General features: G+C 41.3%; 1 protein-coding gene across 2 annotated transcripts in view; it reads left to right on the top strand.

Moving 5' to 3' along the window:
• Window positions 1-10061, top strand: part of stk17a (serine/threonine kinase 17a) — a 74064-nt gene extending 64003 nt beyond the window's left edge. For both annotated transcript variants that reach the window (XM_080864787.1, XM_080864786.1), the window contains 5 exons: window positions 3571-3718; window positions 4213-4339; window positions 4430-4478; window positions 6938-7117; window positions 8143-10061. In XM_080864787.1, the coding sequence (XP_080720913.1) occupies window positions 3571-3718; window positions 4213-4339; window positions 4430-4478; window positions 6938-7117; window positions 8143-8515 (877 nt within the window). In that variant the 3' untranslated portion in view covers window positions 8516-10061. The remainder of the gene's footprint in view (window positions 1-3570; window positions 3719-4212; window positions 4340-4429; window positions 4479-6937; window positions 7118-8142) is intronic.
• The last annotated feature ends 10704 nt before the right edge of the window (window positions 10062-20765 follow it).

Here is a 20765-nt window from a genome sequence, read left to right as displayed (position 1 = left end):
CAACAGATTAACACTGAACATTCCCTCTGCTTTGGCCTAGTTATTAATCGTTAATTTTTCATTTCCGGTGCTCTATTTTTTTCTGGCACTTTCTCCAGTCACACACTGCTTTCTGCACAAAGTTATTTATGAAGACACTGATGTTTAAGCTGCATCACTGCCTTCATAAAACAGTGGGCTATTGGCCTTTGTCACTTAAGTGAAATCTGTGGGGTTTTGTGATTCAAACTGGGGGAGAAATAATTAAAATATCTAATTAAATAATTAAAAATCTTATATATGTCCTTGTGGTTGTGGAGCTGAAACGGATATTAGAGTTTCTCCACTGCGTGCCCATTATGTAGGCTCTGCGTTATCCATGTTTGATTCATAAACCAAAAAATGCGATACTCATTCAATACTAAGAATGACTTTTGGATTACACATTAATTTGCAACAGTATAAATATGACGCACAACTTTAACAAGATTATAGTATTAAACAGTTGATCACAATTATTAATCATGATTAATATCAGCCAACACACAGTTAACATTAGCCCTTTACGTATTAGAAATTACCCAATAGTGACGTGACACAAGGGTAGGAGCTAGCAGCTATGGCTAATAAAATAATAATGGCGCTAGGAAGCAAACTTTATCAGGACTGGCCATTTGTAACTGTAGTAAACAGTTAATGAAACAGGAAAACATCATTATTTGTGTCTACAAAGTCTTATGTTTCTTCTAAATTTCCAGATTTAAGCTGAGAAAAGTCTACCAGCAGCTAGATAGAATAAAACTGAATAGGGCTTTATTGTCATTTTAAATGAACAGTGACATTGTGGGTGCTCCACACCAACTGTGGGAATAAAATATAAATCGTATTGACAGTAGGAATAAATAACAAACAGCAGAAATATGTATACAAACAAGGAGTCTGGAGGTGTGGGATCTGATTGACCTGAGGCGCTGATCAGAGGGCAGCAGGTCAAACAACACCACCGCCTCAAACACTGTGATGGCCCCTTGAAATATATAGCAATGAAATATGCAGCCAGATCAGCAGAAGCACAGCACTACCTCAGACAACCTAAAAATGTTGTTTTGGTTCTTTTGTTCCTTTGTATTACATCAAAGAATCTTTAAACATCTGACACATATGTATTTTCCCCACACTAGATGAAACAACAACAACAATAGTGTCACTGACGTTATTTTTTGTATAGATTTGTCACATTTTTAATACCCATGGTGTGCCCCTTTGCTAAATTATTTTTTTGTCTCAGTTTTTAGTATCACATCTTGAAATGGTCTGTAGCACAAACATTCATTCATTATGCAACCATTTTTCCATGTAATCATTATGAAAAAGGCAGTTAACTACATAAAAGAGAAATGAAAAATATACAGAGAATCACCTTAAAAACCCCAGAGACACACCTACTGAGTGCCAGACACCTGCCTGATCACCTACCTCAGAATTCTGTACAAAAGTGAGTTTGCAACTTCTTAGTTCACCTTCTGTTATGCAAAGGAGCTGCTGTCAGTGAAATCCTGCAGTTGAAGTTAAAGGGAACTTCTCTGCATGGGATTGCTGTAGCTCAGGTGTAGTAGGTCATAAACTAATTGGAAAGTTGGTGGTTTGATACCTGGCTGTTCCAGTCATGGTAACACCAAATTGCCCTCCGATGCATCTGTCAGAGTATCAGCGTGTGCAAATGTTAAAACAAAAGCACTTACTTACTAACCCTAACCGTACCCAGCAAGTGCCTTTTCTAACCATTCGCTGTGTGAATGAGGACAAGTTGCATAAGTGCTTTGAGTGCCCAGGTAGAGTAGAAAAGTGCTACTTATGAACCAGTCCGTTTACCATCTGCAGATACTGTTTACTGGCTTTGAAAGTGATGGTGCAGCTGCTTTGATGGGCTGAAACTTGAAACTCCGTCTGCTGTTGATTTCAGTAAATGGATGAGCCACCACCTCCCCTGTCTGTATATGTAGATGGGCAGACAATGCTGATGGTGCTCCACTGGAAAGCACAAGTCTGGCTTCAAAGCATGCTGTTTTCTTAGGAAGTGTAAGATTTATTCATTCTTTCTTTAAGCTGATGCCATTTTTCTGTTGCACTCAGCATGATGCCATGATGGAGAGAAAAGGGTAAAAAACAAAACTAGCTTATGTACTGTTCTTGAGACAAAAACACATTTGGTATGAAACAAAGATGTTTGTTTCATATGTTTCAGATGTTTTCCCACCATTGCCAAGCATGGACGGTGTATTTGTGCTCGTCTGTCTGTCTGTATGCATGTCTCAGTGTGAAAATAATACACAGTAGCTGATGGACCTAGCTACCTGGCTGATTTATTTAAAAAAAAAAAAAAAAAGCCAATGCACAAGTGCCTAAATACCCATATGTCCATCTTTTATACTGTTTATTGTAAAAATGACAGAGAGACCACTGCCAGCACTCTTGGCACACACTTAGAGAGGACGAGAGGTCAGGGCTGGCAACAATGTATCACAACCTTAGAAACAGTGTTAATGGGGTGAGATTTGTAGCATTCATAAATAAAAAACATGTTTTTCAGTGTCATGAGCAGACCTTTTAAACTTGAAGCTTTATGATATCCAGTGTTTTTTTTTAAAAATGGTCCAGGAAAAGTAGACTGGTCTTGGAGACTGGAATCTGTTGGTCAGGTTGAAGTTTGGGAATTTACAAATGAAAAACCAGAATTGCTCTTCTGGAAATGTTTGACTTAACCCTTCACTCAGGTCCTGGATCTCAATGTGTGAAGTGCGTAGTTATACTGTAGCTGGGCTTCAGTAGTGCCTCACACCTTGGTCAGTGTTCAGAATGGGTTTCCTGTCAGGAACTGTGACATTTGGCTTTGATTAGGACTCAACAGTTCTAACCCAGACTTTTCTTCCCAACCTGCAAACCAAAAACGCAGTCACACAAACCTCTTCCTTCTCCTCTCTGCCTTCCTCTGAGATAAAGCCTAATTCACCAGCACCCTAAGGGGACCCGTTGTCTATTCCTGACTGCCCTCACTTTATATTTTGAACCGAGTTTATTGAGTTTACATCCGGTCAGAAGAAATTTAAGTTAGATGTAGAGCTTCAGTAAGTTTGACTGTTTGTATTTTGATTACAACCCTTTTTATTTGTGTGCGACTGAATAAAATAACAAGTTATCACCAACAGTGTAAATGGCCCCATTCAAGCTCATAATTAGTTTGCTATATTTGGATTTGATGTGCTATTTCTGCCTCCACCTCCAACAAGTCAGAACACAGACAGGTTAGAGAGGGGGTTATTTCTGCTGGGTCTTGTGGGATTCACCATACAAAGTAATCACGTAGGAAAAGCTTCATATTCATTTCGGTCAAATTATGGATGAAACAAGCATACAGTCTGTAGTTTGGGTTGCTGCAGTTCCCTCCTACAGCCAACCCCAGAATTACACATTGAAATGTTTGAGGGTCTGCAGGCCTGAATGGTGTAAGATACTTTGACACTGACACATTACAGAGGGCCAGTCAACAGATTTGCAACTGATCTGTCCCACGTCATGTGTCTTCTGTTGCAGTGCGGCTGGAGGAGAAATTTTCAATCAGTGTGTGTCAGACCAAGAGGATGAGGCCTTCAGTGAGGAAGATGTGAAGAGGCTCATGAGACAGATCCTGGAGGGAGTGGCCTTCCTCCACCAGAACAATGTAGTTCATCTTGACCTAAAGGTTTGTGGACGCACTCGTGACTCTCCACCGTCTCCTTTACTTTGTGTCACTTGTGTAGTTGATACATTTTCAATCTTGTAAACGAATCCCTGATACATTCTTTGTGTAAACATCACCATGACACAAAAAGTCTATATGAGTCTAACAACAACTGAACTTCTATCTCACGTGGAGGCAGAGGGAAACATCTGTATTTTGAATGACATCTGCCCCAGTGAAATCAGTTTAAAGCACAAATTGAGTATTTCCTGTGTGAAAGTGATGGGCAACATTTGCACAGGCTAAGGTTTGCCTGGGTTATCCCACAACACAGTTCAAACACATAATTATTAGGTAATATAACTGTGCATGTGATAGGAAGTGCTTGAAGTGCTACTCAGTTCTCACTCTGTAGTAAAATGCTTTGAAGGTCAGCCAGTGGACTCCATGAAACACACACAAGTTAACACAGTTTAAAAAGCTGTCTAACGATAACACGTGTGCTGTCCTGTCAGCCTCAGAACATCCTGCTGACGAGCACTTCTCCTCTGGGTGACATTAAGATTGTGGACTTTGGTCTGTCCAGGATGGTCAGCAGCCACCAAGAACTAAGAGAGATTATGGGAACCCCAGAGTATGTTGGTGAGTTGTTGCTCAGCCTTGCTGCTACCACCTTACAAGAATCGAACACTGGGGTGATTCTAAACAACAACTGTCTGTTCGTCTTCACAGCTCCTGAGATTCTGAATTATGAGCCAATAAGCACAGCAACAGACATGTGGTAAGGAAAGTCCTATAGTGGTATACTGAGATAAATTTCATGTGGAACAAAAGGTTTTGAAAACTTGTATTTGATGAATTTTGCTAATTACCTATCGCAGCAGTCACACACAAACAGACATCTCAATACAATTTCCTCAGCTTTCTTTCCAGTATGAGCTTCATTTGAGTAGAACTTTTAACTTTGTTGCCCCCTACTGGCAGTATGGGTGATTTTCAGGCAATGTGCTTGTCTTCAGCAGTCTTAAAATACATATAAATATTAGGGGTGCAACGATACACAAAATTCACGGTTCGGTTCGGTTCGATACTTTGGTGTCACGGTTCGATATTTTTTCGATACAAAAAAAATATTCATGCCTTTTTAATTTGTCATTTATTAAATTTTCACGGCACATTCTGCACCACATCTCTGTGCGTTCATCATTTGTTTGAAGCCAGCTCACCTCCTGCAACTACTTTTCCGAGAATACGTGCTTCTTTTGTGGTTCGGACTCCTTCTGACATTTGTTTGGAGGTGGAGGAACACCAAAGTAATTGCTTAAAGGAGCTTCTTCGACATCTTTAAGAGTTCTAAACAAATGTCTGTCCTCCTCCTGAAAATCTTATCTATGCAAACACACGTTGCAACTTCTTATCTTGTGCGTGTTTTTTATTTTGACAGCGAATGCGCACCTGCGGACCACTTATGTGCAGCCCTGGTTATTTAGCTCATCATATTGCAGCCACAGAAATTATTTTGTCCATGAAACCATAAAGCTGCACTTTCTTTTTGCCTTATAGTCTGATTTGTCATAACTTTTCCGTTTTGTGGTAAGCTTTTCTTTGGCTGTCACTTCTTCACCCTGACCTGTCTTATTTGACTCAGCAGAACTAAAATATAAATCCTGCTGCTTTTACACACGCACTCACATAAGCTCAGCGATTCTCTGCGCGATCAACCTCTCACATGTTTAAGCTGCGGGAGATTTCACTTGTCATGTTTGCATAGTAAGCTAACGATTAATAAGACGATGTCAGAGGAATTGGTGCACAAATTATCATCACTCACAGATCAGTGCTGTCGCTCTCTATACACAGTTCGCACGATTGCAAAGTGAAAGCAAAAAACAAGCACAAATTCAAACGCGATTTCAATATGTCACATATTGACAGTGGCTCACCGATGCCAATGACATAATTACCCAGCTACATTTCTGAAAGAATGCAAAAGCATTGACATATATTTTTCCTTCCTGCGATAGGCCGACGGGCAGGGCAGAGATAGATTTTGGTAGCCCGACTGGAAAAATCGCTAGCCCCAGGACGTCGGGCTAGCGATATTGCGAGCCCTGTATCTGATTGAGGAATCACTCATCTTTGGAAAAGAGAGTTTATTACAGAGAAATGGCTCTTTCCAAAATAAAAGCTATACTATACGCTTCTTCTGGGCTATATTCTCAGCAGCATATTAAACATATCAGGTCTCCATAAGGAGAATCATGTGCTAACGGCTGTCTAAATGACTCGGGTAAAGCTTGTAGCATGCATGCTTGTTGTTTTTGTCTGCTTCCACTTGTCTTTGCACTAGGATGATGTCGGAGTAAATGTGCAGTCATATTCGTTGTGTTCCCACTAGTACTGTCAGCGTAAATCTCGTTGAAATGACCTTAACGCCACAACACGGCAAATCTCCGTTAACGAGCTACCGCCGATCGCCCTGAGCGTGGGGCTGGACGGCCAACACGTTAACGAGCTAACTGCGCTAACACACTAGCTCCCACCCATGTAATTGAGCATTGCGTGGCACATCCAACATGCTGTTTTACTTTAGTCCATGACTCGCTTACCTTCAGGGTCATACGTCACATGAAAACCAAAATAATTCCAAACGCCAGATCTGAATGAGGGTGGGGGAGGTCCATGTTGCAAGGAGAGCTTAACTTCTGTCTCGCTAGCTTGCCCTGCGCTCAGTGAATCTGCACTCGACTGCTCCGCCTAGGCTGCACTGTCAAGCGCAGATCCACTGAGCGCTCAACACAGACAGCATCGTCAGAAGGAAAGTTGATAAAATAAATTAAAAATGTTGTATTGTTCGATACATATGCGTACCGAACCGAAAGCACCGTGTCGAACGGTTCAATATCGATACGAATATCGTTGCACCCCTAATAAATATGTTCATCACAAAAAACATCAGAATCTTTTACAAAGTCTCAAAAGGCTTGAATCATACAAACACTGAGACACACACATCAGTGTTTGTGAATGCCGTCCATCAGTTTTTGCTGCTTATCTGCATGTACGTCGTATCGTTGGACTGTTAACTACGAGAGTACCAACAAAACTGAAGCCGAGATCCCAGATATGAACTTTGATTGTTCACCTTTCTAGCTTTGTTGTCATAGAAACAGTATTCCTTGTTTTAAGTGTTGCGTTTGATCGCACTCGAAGCCTGAATATTTTGCTTTGTGTGTTTAGGGGTGTTGGTGTGCTGGCATATGTGATGCTCACAGGAATCTCTCCATTCCTGGGCGAAGACAAGCAGGAGACGTTTCTCAACATTTCCCAGCTCAGTGTGAGCTACAGTGATGAGGAGCTTCAGCAGCTGGACCCAGCTGCTCTGTCCTTCATCCAAATGCTGCTCCGCAAACACCCACAGTCAGTCACAGAAACAACACAGTTCACTCTAATGTGGCCTCAGAATGTGGTATCATTTTTGCCTTTGTGTATTTCTCTTATCTTTGGAGCTTAATCAGCATTTTTTATAACATTTGACCTGCTATGACCAGTTTAAGATAAATGGCTGACTGCCGCTGAAACAGAGTATGACATGTCTTGATGCACGCTCAATCATCCAGGTAAGTAAATCTCCAAAAGTTGATTCTGTTCATCTGGACGTAGCGTTTGTTGGAGAAATGTTTCGTCACTCATCCAGGTGACTTCTTCAGTCTCAGCTGACTGCAGGTTTCAATCTTATAAACAGTACATTTGCATAATGACTCAAACCAGCCCACTGAAGGAACAATGGGCTGGGAGGTCAGTTCCTTAATCATAATTATGCAAATTCTCATGACCATTGATCAAAACCCACTGATCAATGGCCATGAGTCCCATTCACAGAGTTGGGGAATGGCTGCAATCACAGCATTGTAAGATGGTGACAGATGTACCCTTAGGCCCCCTCCTCCATTCAGAGATGGTCTTTCCCTTTTCACGTAAATGGCCTCCTTGACTCCGCGCTCAAACCAGCGTTCCTCCCTGTCCAGGATGTTACATCCTCATCCTTGAAAGAGTGTCCACTGGCCTGTAGGTGCAAATAGACTGCAGAGTCCTGGCCTGACGAGGTGGCTCTTCTGTGTTGTGCCATCCGCTTCACCAGAGGTTGTTTGGTTTACCTGATGTATAAATCCTGGCACTTAACAGCGTAAACAACAATACTCTGTTTGTGTCGGGGGACCCGATCTTTAGGGGTGGACCTTTTTCTTTTTTTTTTCCCAGTCATTATGCAAATGTCCTGTTTATAAGATTTGGGGAAACCTGCAGTCAGCTGAGACTGAAGAAGTCACCTGGATGAGTGACGAAACATTTCTCCCACAAAACGCTACGTCCAGATGAACAGAATCAACGTTTGGAGAGTATGACATGGATAACTGTTTCACGTGTGGGTCTGTGTTTGTATCCAGGGAGCGGGCCACAGCCGAGCACTGTCTCACACATCCGTGGCTTCAGCCCACTGAGCCTCAGGACAACCAGACAGTGGAGGAGATCCTCTCTGTGGAGGAAGAGCCCAGCTCCACCAGCAGCTCCACCAGCAGTCCCGAACCTCCCACAAGTACAAGCTCAGCTGAGGAAGAGGATGCAGGGGAAGTTCATGGCCCGCTGACAGAGGAGCTGATAGTCATGGCAGCCTACACCCTGGGTCAGTGCCGTCAGTCCTCCGCCTCCAGCGTGGAGGAGGCGGCCCTGACTGCTGAGCAGAAAGCCATTTCCAAACGCTTCAAGTTCGAGGAGCCCTTCAGTGCTCTGCAGGAAGTCCCTGGAGAGTTCATCTACTGACCCATTACACGCACCAGCAATCTCACCGAGGACAACTTAGTGCTGTCACATTACCACACAAACCCTCTTAAATATATACTGTAAGTATATAATCAGATACTGTTGCACAGTCAGTCTCTTATTTCAACTGTTGGAACTTTTTAAGAACCTGCAAAGCCAACTTCACTTTACCCTCCTCCTCCTCAACACCTCCTAAAGTAACTACTGTAGCTTGATGTTGCATTTTATTTGGTTTGCTGTTGTAATGACTGACAGAGTGTAGCGGCAGCATGACACACTGTTTGCTCCCATTTGATACCAAAAGAGAGACCTCCGCCTCAGTGTGTTTGAGCAGAATTCACATTCTGGGAATAGGAGCTGTAAAAGCTGTCAAAGACCAGCACAGATACGTACACGCAGACCTGTACACAAACGTTTCCAACACTGATTCAAACTGAAAGTTCATTTTTGGCTTAAGATGACAGAACACCGATTGCCACGCCTGTTTTGTAGTTCTGGATCACAAACAGTGGGCATAAACACGAGAGACTGTCATATGAGAAAAAGCTACAGAACAGCTTTTTTATTGTTATTTAGTTAAATGCAATTTAAAGAACTGCTTGCATAATAAAGGAAAGATATAAAATGCTGGTGCTATGCTTCTAAATTATTTCTAAATGCAGCCATTATTGTTCCTGCTCTCTTATTAATATGACTAATAAAAGTCCTTGTACGCTTGCAGCTGGCTCTCTAGAAGTAATGCAGTGTAGTTTATATATCTGAATTCAAACAGAGTTTCCGTGTGAGCCATCAGACAAGAAGCATCTGAAGACACGTGCTGTGGTCCTTCCTCTTAGGCCCCCTGTGAGCCAATGGGGTTTGAGTATGAGTGCCACTGTATGACTCTGCAAGCTTTATTTATTTCACCTTAGCTCTCAGATAAAGATTACTCAAACATATGATCTCTGGTTTCTATTTCCGCTCATTTTATTAATATTTAAGATTTTTAATTTGATGCCAGCAAAATATTTCAGAAAAGTTGGAGCATGCAGAGTGACTGACAGGAAATGTGTTGCACCCTCAGAGCAGCCTGGACTCATGACCTCAGCAGGAGGGTGGTGGCTAAATAAAGCACACACATAAGCGATGTGCAGTTGCCAACGATCAAATCTCTGTTGGCATGTTTGCATTTCACTGAGCCTCCTGTGTGTATTTGTATTTAGTGCCATGCGCAGAGAACGATGGCCTCACTTCTTGCTGTTTTTCATGGTTATTATCAGCAGTAGTAGTATTTCTGTATAATGTTACAAATATTACTGAGATTTTTTCAAAAATTTGTGTTAGTGTAAAACAATATGATTTAAAGACCCACGTCACATAGAAAACCTTCCTTTTAGAAAACAGACTGGTCTCCTCAGGGTTCAGTCCTTCCTGATGTGGACACGGATCATTTCCAGCTTGGACATGGAAGCGATGAACTCTCCAGGCTTCAATTGGGTCTGTCCTGTGAAATTCTAAGCTAAACAGATTTGTACATGAATGTGCTGTGCTGTAAATAAACACTACAAAAGTGCTGAACGTTGTCTTGTTTACTGATTAAACCAATAAGTGTTCTGTGGAGAGTGCTCTGTAGTTTTTGCACTGTATTTTAAAAGCTTGTGGAAATGCAAAGATCCAGATAAAATGCTCTGTACTCCAAATTCAATGTTATTTACACAGCACCAAATCACAACAACAGTCGCCTCAAAGCGCTTCATATTGTAAGGCAGACCCTACAATAATACATACAGGGAAAAACCCAACAATCTCATGACCCCCTATGAGCAAGCACTTTGGCAACAGTGGGAAGGAAAAACTCCCTTTTAACAGGAAGAAACCTCCAGCAGAACCAGGCTCAGGGAGGGGCGGGGCCATCTGCTGTGACCTGTTGGGGTGAGAGAAGGAAGACAGGAAGACATGCTGTGGAAGAGAGACAGAGATTAATAACAAGTATGATTCAGCACAGACAGGTGAGTGAACAAGAAATACTCGTGCATCATGGGAATGCACTGAGTCAGAAGATAATCCAGCCAATCAGAGCATAGACTGTACTGCATGTACAAGACAAAAGAGACAGCATTATACTCGCCCAGTTAGAAGTGGGTGTGTGGCCCACAACTGTAGCTGTGACTGTCACGGGTCCACTTTCTATTGGCCAGATGTTTATTGTTTTGTGACACTGGAGCAAATGTCTGATTGGCAGCGGCTTTGTTTTTCAGCATAATGATCCCAAATAGTAAAAGCATACTTGGATTAAAACGCACACACAATGAAAGACAGCGAGCCATGGTGAGGCCTCCCCACAGCCCAGAACTCAACACTGTTGAAGCAGGGTGCTATTTGTCAGCAAAAACAGAAGCACGCATGTGTGTCATGAATTATGTGCAGTAATGTTCAAATGTGTATAAACTGTTGAATGACTGTAGCCATTTGCAAACAATCCTACTTCTCCCATCATCTTGATGCAGAATTCTCATTTTCATGTCTTGAGCTGGAGCATTTCCCCCAACGGCCACAAGATGGAAGCAGAAGTCTCTATTTGACATGGTCCATATATTGTGGCAGGTAAGATTAAAAACGTATTTTTACCTGTAATGATAATCTCATTTTAATTGTATATATTTTTCTATTACTACCAAATTTCATGAGCATGGGTTTTGTTTATAGTGGAATTGTCTTTATTTAAATCTGAAAATTCAAGGACAGTTCCACATAAACTAAAATACTAAAAATGCAAGCGTCACTTGCATTCCCCCTTAAATCTTTTTTTGTCTACTTCCTTTAGGGATCTAAATCATCTGCCGCCATCTCAGCCTATCCCCAGCATCCTCCTCTGTCACACCAACCTTCTGCATGTCCTCCTTCATTGCATTCATGAATCTTTTACATTCATGGTGTTCCTCTTTTGCTCCTGCCTGGCAGCTCCATACTCCTCTCCACCGTTCCTCATCTGCACATGTCCAAACCATCTCAGCCTTGCCTGCTCTGACACACTCCGACATATTTCTGATCTATTTGTTTCTAATCCCGTCCGTCCCGGACACTCCCTGTAAAAATCTTTATACCTGCAGCTCAGCCTCACGTGTCACGTCATAGCAGGTGTCACTATCATCGCATAACCCTTTCTTTCACTCTTTCTGCCATCCTTTTGTCACATATCACCCCCCATCTCCACCCACTCCACCCTGAACTCTGCATAACATCCATCCTTCTTCAGCTTCCACATGTTCAGAGTTAATGTATAAATGTTGGTTTTATAGTGTCACCAGTTCAGCAGCTCTATATGGTGTCAGGCACGGAGCCGCTAATTAAAGCTGACACCAATTACCCTGCAACACACACACACACACACACACACACACACACACACACACACACACACACACACACACACACACACACACACACACACACACACACACACACAGAGTGTGTTCTCAGCTGGTCCCAGTGTTAGCAGGATGATGCTGAGCTCTAGTCAGCTTCTGTCTCCTTACAACGCTGCTGTTCATTAGTAAATAGTGAATGGACCAGTACTTAAATAACACTTTTCTACTCTAAGTGAGCACTCGAAGCACTTTTTGCTATAATCCTCATCCACCCAGTTGCACACAAATGTGCTTTCCCCCCCCACCTAAGCACCTTGTTTAACACTCCCAGACAAACATGCACCAGCAGACGCATCAGGGCAACACAGAGTTCTCCATCTTATCCGGTAACACTTTGACATGCATGGTGGAGTAGCTGGGGATCTAACATTCAGTCTGTCTGATTAGTAGATGATCCACTCTACTGACTGAGCTATAGCCACCCACAACAATACTGCATGGATCTTTAATGTAATGCTGATTATTTTGTTGCATGCGTTTGACTTAATGTTTGATTACAGTAGAGTTTCTCTCTACGAGTTGTTTTCTTTTCTTCATTGACATAAAGCACTGAGTGATTTCTATTTGATAACTGCATCCAGCAGGCTTCTCCATTTTCACTCCTGCTGACAACTCTGGTAGAGAAAATCGGGACATGGTCTCATAGTGTGTGTTTCAGACTTTTAAGGACATCCATGGAAGCTTATGGCACTACCCTACATGTTGAAAAACATGCTAAAGGGACAGGCTTAGTTAGCAAGCGCACACACGTGAAGGTGTGCAATTTACAGACAAATGCATTTGCCACAAGCTAGTGCGCTCCTAGTGCCAGACTTAAGCCCAGATGAATGAGGAGGCTTGCATTAGAAAGAGCATAAAATCTTTGCCAAACCAAATATGTAGATCATCAAAAGTGAGATTTCCACACTGGGTTGTTCAAGGCCTGGGTTAACAATAATGGCAACTATGCTGTTGTTGTGCAGAAACAAAGGAAAAGTTCAGTATTTGCTACTTAGTGCTGAGTAAGAGACTAATAATGTATTAGAACTTCACTCAAGTCTGCAGCTCAGAGCAGGTAATATTATTTATAAGATATTTCCACGAGAAATGCTGCAAAAGGCACCAGATTCCTGAATCTCTTCCAACGCCTGCTCACAGTCTCCATGCCTGCAGCATCAGGTCAGCATTGCAGGAAAACTGATGGTGAACACACAAATGCATGTTTCTGTGGCAGATTATCTGTGGTTCTAAATGGTTTGTAAATCTTCCTCAAAAGGGTCACAGACCTTGTAAAAGTGCAGTAAAGGCCAGATGAAAAGGCTCGAATCTCTGGACACTATAAATGTGTCCTTTAGATGTCATTCTAAATTGAAAAGCAGCTAATAACTACAGTTATCAAATAAAAAGAGAACATAATGCTGCTTGGAGCAGTAGATGTGCCAAGATAATGTCTTGTACTGGAAATCTTGCATGGCAAAAAAAACCCCTCAATTGCTAAATGTCTTCGATGTTACTGGGTATTGGTGTTCTTTCTTATTGTTATATTTCTGTTGCTATGTATAAAAATGCTGTGCTAAATGCATTAGTACACAGAAATCATTCAGACATCTACCCAAAGCTTTAAAAGCTCTTAACATGTGATAAACCATGGAACCTGTCTGTCCAATCATTTGATTGTCTTGGACATAGGATATAAAACATAATAAGTTAAAGAAAAAGAAAATTCACTACTTGAGTAATTTGCACTGGACCAGCAAGAAAAACAAAGATTTGTGTGACATCAATCCTCACCTTTGAAGAGAGGGGCTGCAAATAAGTACAATTTAAAAAAGGTTCTTTTTCTTTTGCTTACAAGGGACACTTTTATCAAACATAAGTCTCTCTGATAAGGCACGTAAAGTATCGAGCATCTAAATAAAGGTAGTAAAAAGACAGTCGGGCTGTTATCAGCAGTTATTTATATTTCTCCTGACAGCAAAAAGTTACATTCCCCAAGACCGAAGCACATAAATCAAATAACAACGTGAAGGTTGTGACAAAGAGCCCAAATAATCTCAAGTGACAAAATCATCTTCAAGAGTGCAATCATCCGTAAACCCTCGACTGCTGCAACTGCCTGTCACGCCAGACTCATAAATCACTGTCACAGCCAAATGGAGATTATGGAGATATATGTTTACTTTAGTATCACATCAATGCAGCGCTGTCTGTGTTTCATTTTATGCTTTTCTTTCCTTTCTCTCCCTCATTAGACTTATACATTACCATTAATTCTTTCTCTGCAGATCTCTGCTGTCTGAGCTGAATCTCATAATTCATTCTCTCTCGCTCTCTCTATCCTCCTCTATTTCCTCCTCTTTCTGTTTTGCATTTGTGCTCCTGTGGGATCCTTTATGGGGTTAACTATAACACTGGAGTGTTTACATCCTCTGAGTCCCAGTAATTACTGCATCACGGTTCAGTCATGTAATGGAAACGCCGGAAATGAAAGACAGGAAATCCGTGAGGAGATATCTCTGTCTGTCTCTGATTGTTTTGACCCAGAACTGTTTTTCCTATTAGCACTACAACCCATTCAACCCATATCAGAGGCTAACAAGGCAGGGTTTCATCTTATCCAGGTAACTTTGAGGTTAGCCTTGGGTTTTCTGCATTACAAAAGTGTTTCACTTCTTAATCAGGAATCTAACCTGCTCCAGAACACATTCAATTCACAGATTACAGATGGACAGGTATGAAATCACCACCTACTGTCCAGTCAATTCTCCAACTGGAAGGCTCCCTGTAGAGGTCTTCAGTTCCTGGAAGTCCTGGAAGAAATAAATATAGATTCTTAGACACAACTTTATTCCTTGATTTTTTTTTCTTTTAGGCAGAAGAAGATTCTGCAGTTGAGAGAATGAAGACTAAAACTGTCGGCAGCAGGTTGTGTTCCAAGTTTCTGTTTAAAATCAGCTGGAAGCTCCTGTGAATAAATCCATCTTCCTTTACTCAGGAGCTCAGACACCTCTAAGAACTTTTACCACTGGAACATCGGTATCACTGGATCAGTATTCACCTCAGCTCCACTGCACACCAGACCCAGCTTGTCAACCTTTCCTGCAGCCTCCCAGCTTGTCTCAAAGTCTTGGTCCACTAAGCTTAATCAGTCAGTCAGCAAGAAAAGAACATCCAAGACCTTCTACCCTGTTGCAACAAAGATGGCCACTACCTCAGTCAATGCACCAGCTTAAGGTATTCAATAGGGATCAGATTGCCGAGTCACCAGGCAACCCAGTGCAGACTGAAGAAGCCATGCAGTATCTGCAAGGTCCATCACCTTCACATCTTACATGAGGAAAGCTCATACAAATTCTAAAGGTCTGTAGAACATATCTGGACAAGCCCACAGATTACAAAGGAGTCCTCCTTAAGATACTCAGAGACTTGCTCCACAACTAAAGTACACATCTATCAGCATGATGAGCTTACCATGCTCCTCTCCAATGCTACACTGACACTTGGTATCTAAGGTGCAGAAAACAGCTTGGCCTTAAGCATGAGCCACCAAGATGTCCAAACTATTAGCAGCCCGTCTCTATCGTTCCAGATATCTCCTGCAGCCAAGTCTCATAAGACCTTCCAGACACTGCAGCTTTCACAGCTAAATTCCTTGGCCTGAATGACCATTCCTATCCTGCTGCCATTCTGACAAAATATAAGCACCTCAAAGATCTTCCCTTGCAGTCCTTGGAACATTTCCATCCTTTGTTGGTGCTGATCAAAGCCATGTTATAAAACCTATTGCACCAGTAATTCTTGAGCCACCAGCATGTCCGGCTGCCATGAAGATTCACATTGGATGGACCAACTCGGCTTGTCCATAACAGTGCCTGGCAGAGCTAGAACTGAAACAAATTGTGGAAAAACTATGGCAGCCTGATTTTTTACCTTCCTTATGTACTGTGAGAACAAGTAACCAGAACCAGAGAGGATCAAGAAGCCATCAACCTTCTGGAGGCCAAGACGAGCAGGATAGGGGTCAGTATTATCCTTCGCTACACCAGTACTGCACAAGGAGGGTTTTTTCTGCTTCCAGGCCCCTAAAGAATCTGTGCCTTGGAAACATGGAAACACATGTTGCAAAGTATCCCGATAACTCAAAAACCTGTTTTATTTGTTGTTATCTATCTTCCACCTGGAACTAGTTCAGAGTTTCTATCAGATTTCTCAGACTTTTATGTGATTTTGTGCTGAGATCAGGAAAAAGAATTATTGTTTGTGATTTTATCATCCATAGACACTGAAAATGACAGCCTCAACATTTACCAGCTACCTGAATTACTTGACTCCCTGGTATATCTCTAAAACGTGCAGCTTAAAGCAGATAAGTCATAAGCTGGAGAGGACATGGCGTCTCACGAATCTAGTAGATCTGCATTTAACGTTTTTTACTGGAATAGTTTGTTGCTCTATAATAAAAAGCCCTCCATAAATCTGGTATATCTAACCATTAATCAGTGACTGAAAAAAATAAGAACAACCCTAGGTTTCTTTTATGCTCCTCTTGTTGCACCACAGGAACAGTGAAAGAGGTTTATCCTGTGGCTAGAGTAGCTCCTGGTGAAACATGGTGTGTATTAGGGGTGGGTTTTGATAATCGATTTATCGATTAAAATTGATTCTGGCTTGGATAACGTGATATCAATTCATTAAAACCCTGAATCGATGTTTTAATATAAATTTATTTTGCCCGAAATGCCAGAATCTCAGGTGAAACCTCACAAAATTTCCACAACCACCAAACAGCTAAAACGCATCAGAATCAGTGAGATGTCGCCTTTCTCACCCGACGGCACGGACACGGTCGCGGCTGAAAGCTGACAGCTGCTGATTCTGATGTTTCGGCGGTCTGAGCTTTGTGTTCACGCCCTTTTTGCGCTAATTCTAAAGCTGTTCGTTTTATCTCTCTCCAAACAATATTGACCGAACAGCAGCAAAAGAAGATCCAAACTACGCTTCACATAAACATCGTCATGGATTCACTCTGACTTTTGCTGTTTTGCTTTCAACACGATAAAAATCACATGTCATGCACAGCTCTCTCTCTCTCCCTCTCCTTCTCTGTACTTCAAGAACAGTTTCCTGTCTAAAAATCTGTTTTCTGCATTATTCGCTTGCTTGTTACGCACAAGTTTACCGTTGTTTACAGGCTGTCGGCCACTGTTTTTTCCTTTTACTTCCGAAAAGAAAACCTAATTTCTGCTGTTCAGTGGGCTTCTGAACAAATTGAAACTTTTTAATTCAATTCAATTCAATTTTATTTATATAGCGCCAAATCACAACAAAAGTCGCCTCAAGGCGCTTCATAGATACAGAGAAAAACCCAACAATCATATGACCCCCTATGAGCAAGCACTTTGGCGACAGTGGGAAGGAAAAACTCCCTTTTAACAGGAAGAAACCTCCGGCAGAACCAGGCTCAGGGAGGGGCGGGGCCATCTGCTGCGACCGGTGGGGGTGATAGAAGGAAGACAGGAAGACATGCTGTGGAAGAGAGCCAGAGGTTAATAACAGATATGATTCAATGCAGAGAGGTCTGTTAACACATAGTGAGTGAGAAAGGTGACTGGAAAGGAAAAATTATGCAAAATGCAAAACGCTCAGCCCTGTCTCTAATAAAACCGCTGTAACGTCAGAGGCAATGTTCATATGTTGATTAATGGTTTTCTTTCGTTTTTGATCTACTGCAGAATATTTTTATAAAATCCCTGGAAAATCACCTTCATGTTTTTCTGTGTTTTATCTTCAGCTACTTTGACACAAAGGCATCTGCTGTGATGCTCACACCTTTGATAAAGTCTTGCGAGTGTCAGCTTCCTTTTTATAGATACAAGAAAATGTAAATGTACTGATCTGAATTAGAATATTTCTGACTGTCTGAGGCAAAATTTCCCAGATACAAATCAAATTGAATCGCATTGTGGATCGAATCGTTTCGGGACCTTGTGAATCGGAATCGAATCGATTCTAGAAATCAGTGACGATACCCAGCCCTAGTGTGTATATCTCAAAAGATGACAATGTTGGAAGGCTACAGCCAGAAGAAAGAGATTCAAGGCTGGACCAGGCAGTAACAACCAGTGTTGGGGAGTAACGGAATACATGTACCACCGTTAGATATTTAAAATACAAAATACAAGTAACTGTATCCTGTTACAGTTACCGTTTAAAAAGGTGGTATTTAGAATACAGTTACTTTGTTGAAATAAATGGATTACATGGCGGTATTTTCCTGTTTCATATTGTCGGGGGTCAGGACTGTTCGGGTTATGTTTGATCTGTTCTGTTGCAGCGTTACGGTTGCCATGGTTACAGGGTGACGCTCTCTCTGCCACTGTGTGTTTCCTGGGTGAGAGAGCGCCTTTTTGTTGTTGTGCTAAGCTAATAGGCAGAATGCTACAGGCATCTCCCTAAAGAATGTAGCCTGATGGGCAGTGTAGTCGTGCTGCAGGGAGAATGGACCCGTTATGTGTCTGTGAGCGCGAGGAGGGAGAAAAAGGAGAGTGAAAAAGTAGAGTTATCATCGAGCAGAAACGGGAGCTGGAAGCATGTAAATATAATAATAACCACTGTAACCACGTTACTCTCATTGAACGTAACGGAATACGTTACAAAATACATTTTGGGGCATGTAATCTGTAATCTGTAGTGGAATACATTTTAAAAGTAACCTTCCCAACACTGGTAACAACTGATTGTGGTTAAGACCTCCACACTGGAAGAAACAAAGCAAAATAATATTGATGGTTTGGGAGTCAAGGAGGCCATTTACACGAAAAGGGAAACCATCTGTGAATTGTGGAAGGGGCCTAAGGACACATTTTTCATCATCTTACAGTGCAGCCATTCCCCAAATCTCTGTGAATGGTACTCATGATCAATTATTATTAATCAATTGTCTTTGATCAGTGGTTGTTGACTAATGGTCATGATAATTTGCATATTGTTGATCAAGAAACTGACTTCAGAGCCCTTTGTTCACCAATGGTGCTAATTTCGGTCATTATGCAAACGTACTGTTTATAATGTTGGGGAAAGCTGCAGTCAGCTGGAGATTGAAGAAGTCTCTTGGATGAGTGACGAGACGTTTCTCCCACTGAAAACGCTACGTCCAGATGAACAGAATTTCATTTCCTGGATGACTGAGCATGCATTGACACATTTTGCAGATGTGGTCCGCCCCCCTTGTACCAATCTCATAAGCACCATTTTGAGATGCACCCTGGCGTGATGCTGCATTCACACCTAGAAGCAATTAAGTTAGATGGCTAATATGTATTTACATGTAAATGTGTTAATAATGTCTGTTTAAACACGTCCTGTGATTATTTTCATGTTGACTTGAAATAAAATATCTCCCTCTGCTGGCACTGCAGATTAATGCAATTTACTGCAACTTGTGCATGTGCGTCTATTTTATGTTCTGGAGAGACAAAGCGTGAAATGGACATGATGGACCGCTGTGTCTATTACACGCTTTGCAGTGATACTGGGTTGATATACATGATATGACCTCCAGTTTGCTCTGACGAATGCCACAAGCCTGAAATATTAGCATGTTTGTTGATAAACTTAATAAATTTGTGTAATTGAGATTTTTCAACTACTGTTTTATCCTCGTGATAACTATTACCCTTTAGGACTCAATGCTAGATTATTTTCCCCTACTTTGACAACACATAAATGTAGTCAGGTGTTGCATAAAAACCATGACATGCATACCACCTTGGAATTTTTCTGCAATCATCAAGCTTAATTTTCTTCTGTGGTCTTTCAAGCCTTTTAAAATTGCTGAGCTGTATTCCTTCCTTTGCTGAATGTGCCAATTTCTGATAGGTTTATTTTGTTTTTTCAGCCTACTGATGGGTTCCTTCACTTGCTTTAACATCTCTTTGGACCTCATATTGAGATTTCGAGCAAAAAACTATCAAATACTCTGAAAAAATCCAAGTAATGCCACCCGGCACTACTCCCTAAACTATTCAGCCACAGCTGAACGAAAAACAGTCCAACAGTTACAGATTAAAACACACTTTTACATGGGAAATTTACATGCTCATAAAAACTGGACCTGTATAAATTATAAACTACAATTGTCAAATTTCATATCCAATGATATTATTTCTATTTGACCTCTGTTATGATGTTGGATTTTTTGGTCTGTGATGTGTTTTTTTTTTTTTCAATTTTCACTATGACCTGTAATAGTACTGTGACGTATAACTTACACCAATGAAATGCTTGGAACCTTTGCATCTCTTCTGATGGCACCATTGTTTTGGTAAAAAGAAGCAGAATAAACTGTGCTTGTTATTTAATATTAAATGTATTATATCTCTATGTGAAATGTGAAATGACATCGTTGCTTTGTAAGTGTAGAGGTACTTTATTTGGTACTCGAAGCTTTAAGTATGAACAAACTGCAAGTAGCTACAGACAGAGAGGAGAGGAATGGGAGGCAAAGTAATAAAAGGTTCTGACAGTGATAAATCACCACTGCCTGACTAAAACGTGCAGATTACCTGCAGAATATGACGGATCTCAGCAGCAACTATGAGACTGATACAGAAGTAAACTCGAGCCAAAATTAACATGCATGTAAAAATCCAATAACTTTCTTCAGATAAGTGCCACAGAGTTACATTATTACACCCTTTTGTCTACAGACTACATCTTCACTGCGTCTGGTGGGAACAAAAGCATATTTCTCCCACTCTACTTTGTGCATTAAGTCCAATTTTAAGAACTTAACATTAGCATGCATTAGTGACTTGTCAATCACAAAGCACCTTCAATCATACATCATTTTACTGTCTGTTGTG

The sequence above is a fragment of the Rhamphochromis sp. 'chilingali' genome (genome assembly GCF_963969265.1).
Source record: "Rhamphochromis sp. 'chilingali' genome assembly, chromosome: 18".
NCBI classification, from domain to species: domain Eukaryota; kingdom Metazoa; phylum Chordata; class Actinopteri; order Cichliformes; family Cichlidae; genus Rhamphochromis; species Rhamphochromis sp. 'chilingali'.
The sequence above is the reverse complement of the archived record's forward strand: the minus strand, read 5'-3'. Positions and strand labels throughout refer to the sequence as shown.